This window comes from Mustela nigripes, chromosome 8 (genome assembly GCF_022355385.1).
Source record: "Mustela nigripes isolate SB6536 chromosome 8, MUSNIG.SB6536, whole genome shotgun sequence".
In the NCBI taxonomy this organism is placed as follows: domain Eukaryota; kingdom Metazoa; phylum Chordata; class Mammalia; order Carnivora; family Mustelidae; genus Mustela; species Mustela nigripes.
Window position 1 is genome coordinate 1,390,409 of NC_081564.1, and position 12,030 is coordinate 1,402,438.

The following is a 12,030-nucleotide window of genomic DNA, read 5'->3' on the forward strand; positions in this document are numbered from 1 at the left end:
TAAGCCTCTGCCTTCGGCTCAGGTCATGATCTCAGGGTCCTGGGATCGAGTCCCGCATCGGGCTCTCTGCTCAGCGGGGAGCCTGCTTCCTCCTCTCTCTCTGCCTGCCTCTCTGCCTACTTGTGATCTCTGTCAAATAAATAAATAAAATCATTTGAAAAATAATAAATGATAAATAGAGGTCAACCTAGTATACACTCCTCATGAAGACAGGCAGCTAATTCCCAGCTCAGAGTCAGGAAGAATAACACATTAGCGACACCCGCACACTTCCTGAGCCCCATAGAAGGCACGGCCCTTGAACTCAGTTGCAGATCTGGTCAAAATGAGCTCTAATGACCCAGATGGCAAGACTGGAAGGTGCATCATTTCTCTCAGAAATGTGAATTGGGCCATATCTACACCACTTCTAGGAAGACACAGCGGTTGGCAAAGTGCATACATTTTGACAACCAAAAATGTTCTTTTTTTTTTTTCCTTACCTCTGACACATCGACCCAACTGGGCAGTTGAAGAACCTCTCCCATGGTCTTTAAGAAAACCTAAAGGCAGACAAAATGACATTGCTTAGCACGTATCCTTAATGCTCAAAATGTCAAGACCTTTGATTTCTCCATGACTTATCAAGCACTGGCTGGGTTTTACATACGGTCATAAAAACAAACAGCCCCCATCAGCACAAGAGGTCATGTTTTACAAAGTCCTTCAGAGCTGTCACCTTGTTCACTCCCTGTGACGAGCCGCTCGTCAGTGATAAGCAGGCAGATGTCAGAACGAACACAGCTTAGTCATGGAGAAACCCCGAAGCACGGGGCCGAGAGAGAGAAGCGGCCCTCGGGGCTGCCTGTTGAGTGAACCAGTGAATGAGCCCCCGGGAAACCACCTCTCCATAAAGAAGTTACTCGGAGACCCTTGGTCGGATCAGCTTAACATTATGTTCGGTTTGGCTCACCGCTGTTCTAAAGGAAGTAAATCAGCTTTTACCATGTCCAAGTGGGGAGATTTAAATGAATATATGTGCACTTCCGGCTTCCTTGGGGAAGAGCAGAAGCTCAGGCCACCCCGGCCCACAGTCCCACACAGCCACTGTTGGCCAAAGTGAAGCGGGAGCGGCCCCCTTGGTCAGATATGTGTTCCTCCCTGCACCCCAGTCCTCACCACTCTCTATTGCCTGACACCTAGTCCAGTCCATATCCCTCATGTTGCCTTTTAACTGTTTGTCTCCTACTACAGACACAGAATTAAACTTTAAGTCTGACGAGGGCACCTGGATGGCTCAGTGGGTTAAGCCTCTGCCTTCGGCTCAGGTCATGATCTCAGGGTCCTGGGATCGAGCTCCGCACTAGGCTCTCTGCTCAACAGGGAGCCTGCTTCCCCCCTCTCTTTGCCTCTCTACTTCTCTCTCTCTCTTTCTCTCTGTCTCTTATGAATAAATAAATAAAATCTTAAAAGAAAAACCAAAACCTTAGATCATGATCGAAGTCTCCCATCTCTCCACCAAACTGCCATCTCCAGAATAAATCACATTCTTCCTCACACTTTAAGGCACCAAATATCTGGAGAATTCATCCTCAAAACTCCTCTTTCATTGCCTTTATCTGATAGATGCTGATTAAGACCCTGAAGAGCAAGACCTTATGAACAAAAGACGAACAAAATATTGGGCTTGAGGTCTAGTGGGCAGAGTTTATAATCTAGGAGAAGAGTCAGCACGTCAAAAAAAGAAAAAAGAAAAAAAAAAGATCATCTAGTAAAGTATTGAGGCTTGAAGGCCATACAGCTCTGTCACACTCAACTCGGCCATTGTAGTGCAAATGCCGCCACAGGCCACTGTCACTAAATGAGCATGTTCCAATAAAACTTTATTACAAAAACAATCCACACACCAGATCCGGCCTAAGGGCTATAAATTGCCGATTCCTACTCCGGCAGAGCAGTCTGGTGGGATAAAAATAGAATGCCGGCCACATTTCCACTTTTAAATTTTCTAGTAGCCACATGATTTGTTTGCATGCGTGTATGCACCTGCTGGGCGGGGTGAATCCTGATCTCAGAACCCTGATATGACCTGAGCCCAAACTGAGACTTGGGGCCTAACCGACTGAGCCACCCGGGATGCCTCTAGTAGCCATATTTTTTAAAGTAAAGAGTAAACAGATGAAACTAATTATGTTTCTACTAATTATATATTTCAAACTAATTCTACGTCTTTCTTAGCCCCATATTTCTAAATTGCCAAGACCAAAATTGTCAATTCAATATTTTATGTTCTTCTCTTTCTCCTAAGTGTTAGGAATCCGGTGTATATGTCCCATTTAGAGCCTGGATTTCAGGGGCGCCTGGGTGGCTCAGTGGGTTAAAGCCTCTGCCTTCGGCTCAGGTCATGATCTCAGGGTCTTGGGATCAAGCCCCGCATCGGGCTCTTTGCTCGGTGGGGAGCCTGCTTCCTCCTCTCTCTCTCTGCCTGCCTCTCTGCCTACTTGCATCTCTGTCTGTCAAATAAATATAGTCTTAAAAAAAAAAATTCTTTAGAGCCTGGATTTCATGTCTCATATCTGACTTTTAATTCACCACAGTTCACAGACTCCCCAGCCAGATGTGGCTAATGGGCCCCATATCACCCAGCACAGGAAATGACTTCTCGCCATTTTCCTGTCCAGCTGCTAGTGGTGGGAAGCCAGGACATGGAAAACTGGATATTATTTCTCATCGAATCGGAGATGGATGGAGACACCGGAGAAGCCGCCTCTCTCTCCACCCCCACGGGGGGCAGGAAGGCGAGCGGGCTCCTCCTTCCGCTTCGGGGTGCCTGGGCACCCAGGACATCTTCTCACACGCTCCTCGGGTCTGCCTTCTGCCGGCAGGGCTCCCAGAGCGCCCACCTAACACCACTGTCATCAGCACACACGAAACACACAAATGCACGCGGATCCCCCGAGCTGAGTGTCCTGCTGTCTCCCCCACATTGCAGCAGGGCAGAGACCGAGGACCCAGGGCAAGGAACCACTGAGGGACGTTCAGCCCTCAGCCAGTCCTCTGCACCCTGCTCGGACCTGTCAGCTGCTCTTTCCGGGAGGAACCCGCTCAGACGGGACTACCCCCTCCACCTCGGCCCAGAACCCCGGTGCTGCCCCTCTACCCGCCAGGGACCCTCTACCTCGACCTGGAGGGTGTTTAGAGGAGGGCGCGAAGCGGCAGCACCTAGATTCCATGCCATCAATGGCACGTTCACTAAGTGTTTTAGGTGACCTTGGCCATTCCCACTGACCTGTAAGTCACAGCACTGTGGGTCACAGTGCATGCAGATGTGGTCTAGTTTCCTGCGGCTACACCTGCCAAGACCCAGTCCCACCCTTCACCTGTCGCCAAGGGAGGCAGGGGGGCTGGAACTGGAGCTGCGTGCCCTGAGGGCGGGCGGCCGGGCGGGTGCGGAGACGGGAGCCACAGGGAGCCGGGGCAGAGCTGAAGGAGGCCCCAGCGGCTGGACGGAGCTGGCGGGACAGGCCACGCGACCCAGTGGTGCATGACAAGTTTGGAACCCTGACTGTCACGTACGAGTCCCTGACTTCCTACAACTCTGTGCAGATTGAACAAAACACGCCTGTGTGGGTCAGGATCTGGCGCTTCGCCACCCCCGACCGGCCAGGCACAGAAATCAAGTCGCTTTACCTGGGTGAGGTTCAGAGCCATTTCCTGCGAGAGAGGCTTATTGGGTAATTTGAGGGACACGTTCCGCAGGTAGCTCAGGATGGCTCCTGGACTCTGGAAGGTTTTCCTCGCCTCTGTCAAGTTGGTTATGACGGGATGGTAAGCGTTGGTGAGCACCTGAAAGAAAGGACAGGCCTGACTCCCGCTCGGGACGAAAGCCGAGGAGTCCCACGGAAGTCCGCTGTGCCCTCCTACAGCCCCATGATGACGGCGGCTGCACCGACGGTGTACCAGGAGGCACTTCTGACTGCCTGCCACAGACTGAGCTTTCACCCTCTCGGCAACTTCAAGAAACATGCACCCATTTGAGATGAAACCAAGCGTAGGGAAGCTCACCCAGAAATACTCGTGGAACCGGTGTTTCAACCTGCACCAAAGGTACGAGAGTCTGTGCCCTCCCGTTCCCTTAGAATTCCCAAGGAAGGGAAAGTGGGGGGATTAGAGGTACTCATTCCAGAGGGGAACGTTCCTGTAGTGACTGGTCTTCCCTCAAACGTCGGGAGAAGGGGCACGAAGAGAAAACGAGCCTCGGCACAGGTCCCCCCTTCTCGCCGCTCACTGTGCCGCCGGCCCCGGAGACGGTCTCAGTGTTTGTGTCCCTGGGAAGTCTGGTTGACTTCCTTTTGGCCCCTGAGGCCACAGACCACAAGAAGCAAAGGGCTTTCCCTTCAGTCAGCCTGAGCATCCGGAGTTAGTGCCAAAGCTAGCTTCCCCTCCAGGGCTGATTTCTTCCCAGACACTATACTGCCAAGAAGAGAGAGCCAGACTGTCCCGTGGAATTCAGTCCTGGCACACAGGCTAAGCAGAAGGGCTTCAACAGGACGGCAGACGGAGATCAATGCGTGTGCTTACCACGGCGTTGGCTGGGGAGGTCATGAAGACGCTTGGTGGTGTCGAAGACGACAAAGCATGCTTTCCTGGAAAGAATCAGTAACGCTTGATTAGGGACTGAAACACGGTCCGTCTTTCGCCCTAAGGAAGGCCTGTCTTTACTCAGGACTCTCCAGCTTCAGACACATCCAAGACAGCCTGAGAATGTTTTGAGTAGGAAAGCTGCTGGAAAGATGAACGGCTAATAAATCAGCTTAATGGGCAGATGGTATGGATTTTCCCAGGTCACATTACTTTCCTATTTACGTTTCAAATTGCTTTTGAACACCCTTCATGCAAGTCATCATATAAAGCGATGATTTTATACAAGCATTTACCGATTTCAAATAAATAGAGAACCAGAAGAAATTGCCCTCACCGCATCGGGACCAGCTGGGGTTGGAACACAGAGGCCCGTTAGTCTCGGGCGAGGACAAACAATCCGTCCGGTCAAGCCTCCCCTCCCAGACAGATGGAGCGAGATGGGGGGGGGGGGACTGTTCTCTCGAGCCCCTTCGACCCCGAGGATTCTAGTTTTTTCTCCTCTATTTGGTTAATTAATCGTAAATTATTACAGCTATGTTAAACCTGGCTCTGACGGACGGCTGGATGGGGCCACCCGAGAGACTTCTGGTCATTTTCTCTATATGTGATTTATGTCACAGGCCCAGTCTTCAGAACCAAGTGCCCAAGCAACATGGGGTGTGATGAGTCTAGTTCTGGTTCCACAAAGATGCATCCACGTGCTCCTGGGACACGTAAGGGTTAAGGCAACACCTCTCCTGAATCGCCCCCAAACTCCTACACCACCTTCGCAGGGCACAGACAGGAACGTGGCCTGAAACGCTGTGCTGTGTGGGGCTGGTGCTGCCCATCCGAGCCCTGGGATGTCCTAGGGACACGAGTTTGCTGAGACAGCTGCAGGAGCCAGGAACAGCGACACCTCTTTCCAGGGTTAATAAAGCGTTGAAGTATCAGGAAACCAGGGTTTGTTGGAGGCTTTCAGTAACACAAATACAGACAGCGTCTTGGTCTCAAAGGGACAAATCTCTGAATCTTAGGCTATGAAATGCAGGAGATTAATATCTCTTGTATTGTACAGGACCTGTATTTTGTCTTTATGTCACTCATGTATAAGAAATGAATTCTACCTTCTCAGTGAAAAATGGGCGTCTCAAAGACAGGGGTGGACAGAGACGTCCTGCACGCACAGCAGCTGTGCCTGGCTCCCAAGAGCCGCAGCCCCAGTCGCTGGGGGGTCCCCTCGCCTCTGAGTTGCAGATGCAGCTGGCCCCACTGTCATGACCACCTCTGCCAGAGGCGGACGATGACCCAGGCTTCAGGCCATCAGCGTACTCTGCAGGCCCCGGGCACAGGGCTTGGCCCCCAGGGAAACACAGGGATTATTCTGGCCAAATGAGGGTCCTGGGCAGCCCTGCTGCAGGAGATGGCAAAAAAGAGAAGCTCTCGCCTTCTGCTGAGGATGGGGAGGGAACGCAGAGGGAACGGCAGCCCTGCTGGCAGCACAAGAAGGAGCCACGTCAAACACAAACACTCTTAGTGACACATGTGAGCACCTAGAGCAAACTGGTCCTGAAGCAGATGTTGTATTGTTTCCACTGTGTGAGGCTGTTTAATTCCCTTCTTGCTGTAAATCACTTTAGTTGTGCTTTCTGTCATGTAATCACAGGGTCCTAACAGCTGAGGGGTTCACTGTCGGACCCCGAGGGGAGGCTGGCTTTCCACCTCCTGGTCCTGACCTATCCCTGCTGTCAGCGCAATGGCCAACCAACGGATGTTTACAAGCGACTGTCATTTTTTGGCAGATTATTTTATGTTAAAATAAAGAATCAGGGTGTTCAGCTGTTGGCAGAATGAAAACGAATGAAGGGTAAGGAAGTATTAATCTTAAAACAGTGAAAGTGTTGGGAAAACCTGCCACGGGCAGGCACCGTGCTGATGCCTTACCCCGGTCACTGTCTATCCGCGGAGCCTCCACCCCGCAGCTTCCTCCCAGTTACAAAGGAGAATGTTGTGATTTGGAATGGTTAAGACACAAAAAGCCACTTGCTACCATTCCGTGTATGTGGAAGACCCAGAAGAAGGATCAGCGGCGGCCACGGGCTGGGGGGAGGACACAGGGAGCAAGAGGTGGTGGGCACTGGACTTCCTTTCCAGGTGAAGAGATGATTTTAAAACCAGAAAGGACAGCTGCCCAATGTGGTAAGCACAGTAGGTACCAGGGGACTCTATCCCTTCAGATGGTTGCGTTTCTGTTCCCTGAATTTTACCTCAACAGAGGTGACCCCCAAGTCCCACGGCTCACCGAGGCTGAGGGAAGATTTGAACCCAGGCTCCCTGTCCTGTGGGTCCTGTCTCTGAACAACCACTCTGTACCGAGCAAGAAGAGGCATCCTCGGGGCTCCCGGAACCCCCTCAGGGTCTGGCACGCAGGAAGCACCAGACGAACCTTTGTTGATCGAATGCACTAATGGGCCTGGAATGTCTGCTCCCAAAGCTGTCCGTTAGCACCCACCACCTACACCTCGAAACCCCCTGATGACCCGCAGGATACTCCTCTCGGGGTCTCTCCTCTAAGTTGCCAGTTCCTCCGTCTTAGGGAACAGGTGTTCTGGAGAAGCGGCTGGATTTCTGAGGTTCATCAGGATGCCTCACCGCCCGCAGCGCAGACAGCCCCCTCAGGAGAGGGAGGAGCGAGACATGCTGGGAAAGGAGTTGGACAGAAGGAGCCTTGTCCTCCCAGAGATGGGCAGAGCTGGCCCGAGCCTTCCCCCACATGCCCACTCACCAATGGCGGCTGTGAAGTACATGGAGATCTCGTCCGGGGTCAGGGCCCGTTCCCAGATGATGAACTCATCAAAAGCTCCGTCCTCATAACGCTTGGTCTGGTCCTGCTCAGACCCTATCACGAGGTTGACGCTGGGCTCCCCGTAGGCGTGCGACACTTTGCCACTTGGGTCAGAGGTGCTCAAGGTCCCGTTGACGTAGACTTTCAAACCCTCCTTGGATTTCCATGTAAACAGGACATGAGTCCAGTAGGGACCTAGAAAGAGCAAAGATCACTGTTCTGCTGATGTGGAAAGAGCTCCTCATGCGTGTGTCTCCTAGGTGTTAAGCACCTGCCTCTTGAGATGATTAGTCACTCTTGACCGTGGTGAGTCCTCACATGGGTCAGAATGTACATCTGACTTTTCCTCAGAAAGAAGCAGAGGGAAGAAATTACCCCCATCCCCAAAACTCCAGAAGCAGTCCAAAGAAACCTTTTGCTATTTTAAATTAGATCCTTTGTTATTCTAAATTAAAATGAAATAATAGCTAACGGTCATAACTTGTTCAAAATTTTTTTTGGTCCTGCCTAGGCCATCACAGAGCAGGTCAATAAAACTTATCTGACAATAAAACTTATCTGTGGGCCTGATTCAGCCCACAGCAGTTGGTGTGCACCTCTGCTCTGACATAGGACGTGTGATATCAACCAACATAGTGGGACCACAGTAGGACCACCCTCCCCCGGCTCACTCTCCTTGGCACGAGAACCACAGTCGCCAATAAGAAGAATGTTCCTTAGACTCTGACGGCAGCTTGCCCCACAAAGGGCCTCACTTTGTTTGGCAAGTGCTGTGTTAGGCATCTCATGGGCTTGCTTCTGGAAGGAGCAGGGCAGCCCTTCAAAGGGTGTGTGTCACTGTGAGCCAGGCATCACCTTAAATCACCCAGCAATTAGCTACTGGAACATCACCAAAATAAAAGCTTCTGCACAGCAAAGGAGACCTCTAACAAAACCAAAAGGCAGTGTATGGAATGGGAGATGATAATTGGAAACAACATATCCGATAAAGGGTTAGTACCCAAAGTATATAAAGAACACATACAACTCAACAACCAAAATAAATAATCCAATTTTTAAAAATGGACAGAAGAAAAAACAATGGACAGAAGATATGAACCGTCACTTCTCCAGAGAAGACATCCAGATGGCCAACAGACACGTGAGAAGATGTGCAACATCGCTCGTCATCGGGGAATGCAAATCAGAACCACAATGAGATCCCACCTCACACCAGTCAGAATGGCTAAAATCAGCAACACAGGGAACAAAAAGTGTTGGCGAGGACGCCAAGGAAGGGGAACCTCCTACACTGCTGGTGGGAATGCAAGCTGGTGCAGCGACTCTGGAAAACAGCACGGAGGTTCCTCAGAAAGTTGAAAATAGAGCTACCCTATGACCCTGCCATTGCACTACTGGGTATTTACCCGAAGAATACAAAGATATGAATTCAAAGGGCTACATGCAGCCTTGCTGACGGCAGCATCGTCTACAACAGCCTAACCGCAGAAGCAGCTCGCGTGTCCATGGACTGAGTGGAGAAAGCAGACGTGGGGGGTACATATGACAGAATATTCCGCAGCCATAAAAAACGGGAAATCTTGCCTCTTGTAATGACAGGGCTGGAGCTGGGGCATCTAATGCTAAGGGAAATGAGTCAGAGAAAGACAAATACTCTAGGATATCACTCAACGTGGGGTTTGTGAAACAAAACGAAAAGAGATGAACCAAAAAACAGACTCTTAACTATAGAGAACAGAGGAGTGGTTACCAGAGGGGAAGGGGTTGGGGGTTGGGTGGGTAGAGATTACTTATCATGATGAAAAATAAAATAATTTTTTAAAAAGATAAAGTTCTGGGGCAGCTGGGTGGCTCAGTGGGTTAAGACTCTGCCTTCAGCTCAGGTCGTGATCCCGGGGTCCTAGGATGGAGCCCCTCATCGGGCTCTCTGCAGGGAACCTGCTTCCCCCCCACTCTCTCCACCTGCCTCTCTGCCTACTTGTGATCTCCGTCTGTCAAATAAACAAATAAGATCTTTAAAATAAATAAATAAAAATAAAAAGATAAATTTCTATCAGTCAACCAGTCCATCACCACCCAGCAATTACTCAGGCCCTTCCCTAGGGTTGGGCCGCTTCCTAATCCTGAGTCTCTGGAGAGCACTTGGGTCCTAAATGGGTCCAAAGTATGATTTATCGCCTTTAAGTTTAAAGCAAGAATAACAGATGTCTTCAGTGAACAGAGAGTGTGTCTCCAGGCAGAAATGTTTACAATTCTTCCCATTTCCCTGGGTGGAAAAACAGAGTTCGGTAGACTTTACCTTAGGACATGCTGAGGAGACCTACCAGATGCCCCCTACTGTGTCAGCCCCAAGGAGCACGGAGATAGGACTCTTGCAGAAGAACCTGACTTGGGTAGAACACGCTAAGTGCCATGAACGAGGTACAGGCCATTCTGTGGGGGGGAGGGGCCGAGAGTCTTTCTGGCCTGGGACCAGAGAAAGTGAATAAGCAGGATTCTCCCGGCGCTCTTGCGGAGCCGAGGTGGGGAGCCGGGCTTGGGGAGAACGAGAAAGGGTCCCGGCTCACACAGGGGGCAGGTTGCAGAGGAGGGTTCAACCCAGCCACTTCGGCTCTGGCGTCGTCCATGTCTTAACCAACTGGGACGCACAGCCTCTTTCAATGGGCCAGAAAACGAATTGTCCTTGAATAGGTCAGAGAGATCATTTCCTGCTGGAGGCCTTCATTCTTCCCACCTCTCACTCCCTGCTTACCTCCCGCTCCGTGCTTGCCTCCTAGTGCCCGGCCCGGACTGGGCTCCCCCTCAACGTTACTCTAATACTTCTCTCCCAAGTGCATTTTCCAAGTCAGACCCTCTGCTCCCCCAGCTTCCTGCCCCGGGGCCTCTGACTCGTTTGCAGTGCACAACCCGGTCTCACACCAAAGAGAACACAGGAATCTCCAGACAACGCCAGGAAGGCCCCCACAACACCCCCAGTGTCTACGCAGCCGCCTGCTGCCCCGCACTTGTCCCAGAGCACCCCTCCCCACAGCTCCCAGGCCTCCCCTCCAGACCGCCCGTCCTCCCCCGGTCTTCAGCCTCTGTTCCAAAAACTGTTCACAGCATATTCTAAATATGGCCACCCCCGGGGTGGGGGGCATGGGAAGGAGGGGGAGCAGGAGAGAGAGGGGGCAAGGGAAGGGGGGGGAGGGAGGGAGAACTAGAAGCGGTGGCCGCCATGCGAAGCACCTGCTGTCCGCTACTGCATTTCACGCCCCCGGGCCACGCGGGGCACATCCCAACACTACCTTCCCTCTAGGACACGGCAGTGGAGGCCACGCGCCAGGCAACCCGAGGCAGGCGCACGGGGAGGTGGAGGGAGCGCAGGCGCCTGGCTGCAGGACGCGGCCCTCTCCGGTCCGTCTCCCCCGGCAAGCCCTGAGTGCCGAGGCCAGGCCGGGCCCTTACCTGGAGGACTGAAGGTGGCCTCCCAGGTCATGGCGTTCTCCCGCGTGTAGAGCTCCACGGAGCCCTTGCCGCCGCTGGAGCAGACCCTGAAGCCGTCGGAAATGACCTGTCCCCCGTAAGCAAAAGGGGTCGGTCTGGACGCCTCTCCTTGTGTCTTCCAGAAGAAAGAAAACGTGACCCCTGAGGGAGGGAAGGGGACAGGGTCAGGACTGACGGACAGCAGAAGGGACCCCTCCCCAGATGCAGGTGGTTCTCTCTGCCCCTTACTCTCCATGTGAAAAGCCGTTTTTCCCCTTCTGGAGACAACGCGTGTTCAATTCAGGAGACACGGGCGATGACAACAGGCCACGTTTATGAAAAGCTCACCGAGGGCTGGACACTTTCCCAAGAGTTCTGAGTGAATTATCTCCTTCCACATCATGGCATCCCCCTTGTCATTCCACCTATGCAGATGAGGCCACTGAGGCCTGTTTGTCCCAAGTCACCAGACCGGCGTCGGGCTCCCACCCAAGCTCAAACCTAGTGACGGCCGAGTTCACAGATAACCGGCACCGTCCTGTGCTCGCTCGTCCTCTTGGTCCAGAAGCGTCTTTATGGCAACTCCTGCTACAACCTTTCCCGCAAGCGCATTTTACAAAGAAAGGAACCAGCCCATGCACACGGGCTTATATACCACAACCTAAAAACACTTCTTGCATCACCAGCTTCCTCCGAGGTCCGTAAACACACCCGCACACCATCGTGCCGCGTGTCTGCATGGCGTCACATTCTAAATCGGGGCGGCTCGGGCTCCTTCAACTTCTCACTCTTCAGGCAGAACCAGAAGCTCAACCTCCGGGTACGTGTCAGATTCTATCCTTTAGGATAAGGTCCTAGTGGGGAACTTCCAGTCAAAGGCGGGGACCGCTTTTAAGGGTTTTGATGTTTAGGAGAGTCATTTCCAACAGAGTCACAGAGGAGGCAGCGAAGACCCTGTCCCCCAGTCACCTTGCAGGCCTGGGTGCCGGGCTCCTCGGGGAGGGGACACAGGGACCGGAGCTGGCCGGAGGCTCCTCTGCACGTTAGGCTGCCCATCACCGCCTTCCCGACCTTGAACGGCTTCTGTCCTGCCGGGCTCACTGCAGTGAAATGTACCC

The 12,030-nt window shown here is 52.4% G+C and overlaps 1 protein-coding gene across 2 annotated transcripts in view; it reads right to left on the reverse strand.

Moving 5' to 3' along the window:
* ADGRD1 (adhesion G protein-coupled receptor D1) overlaps positions 1–12,030 on the reverse strand; it is a 122,389-nt gene that overhangs the window by 86,251 nt on the left and 24,108 nt on the right. For both annotated transcript variants that reach the window (XM_059408171.1, XM_059408172.1), the window contains 5 exons: positions 10,895–11,074; positions 7,388–7,642; positions 4,561–4,625; positions 3,670–3,825; positions 483–542 (listed from right to left, as the gene is read on the reverse strand). In XM_059408171.1, the coding sequence (XP_059264154.1) occupies positions 483–542; positions 3,670–3,825; positions 4,561–4,625; positions 7,388–7,642; positions 10,895–11,074 (716 nt within the window). The remainder of the gene's footprint in view (positions 1–482; positions 543–3,669; positions 3,826–4,560; positions 4,626–7,387; positions 7,643–10,894; positions 11,075–12,030) is intronic.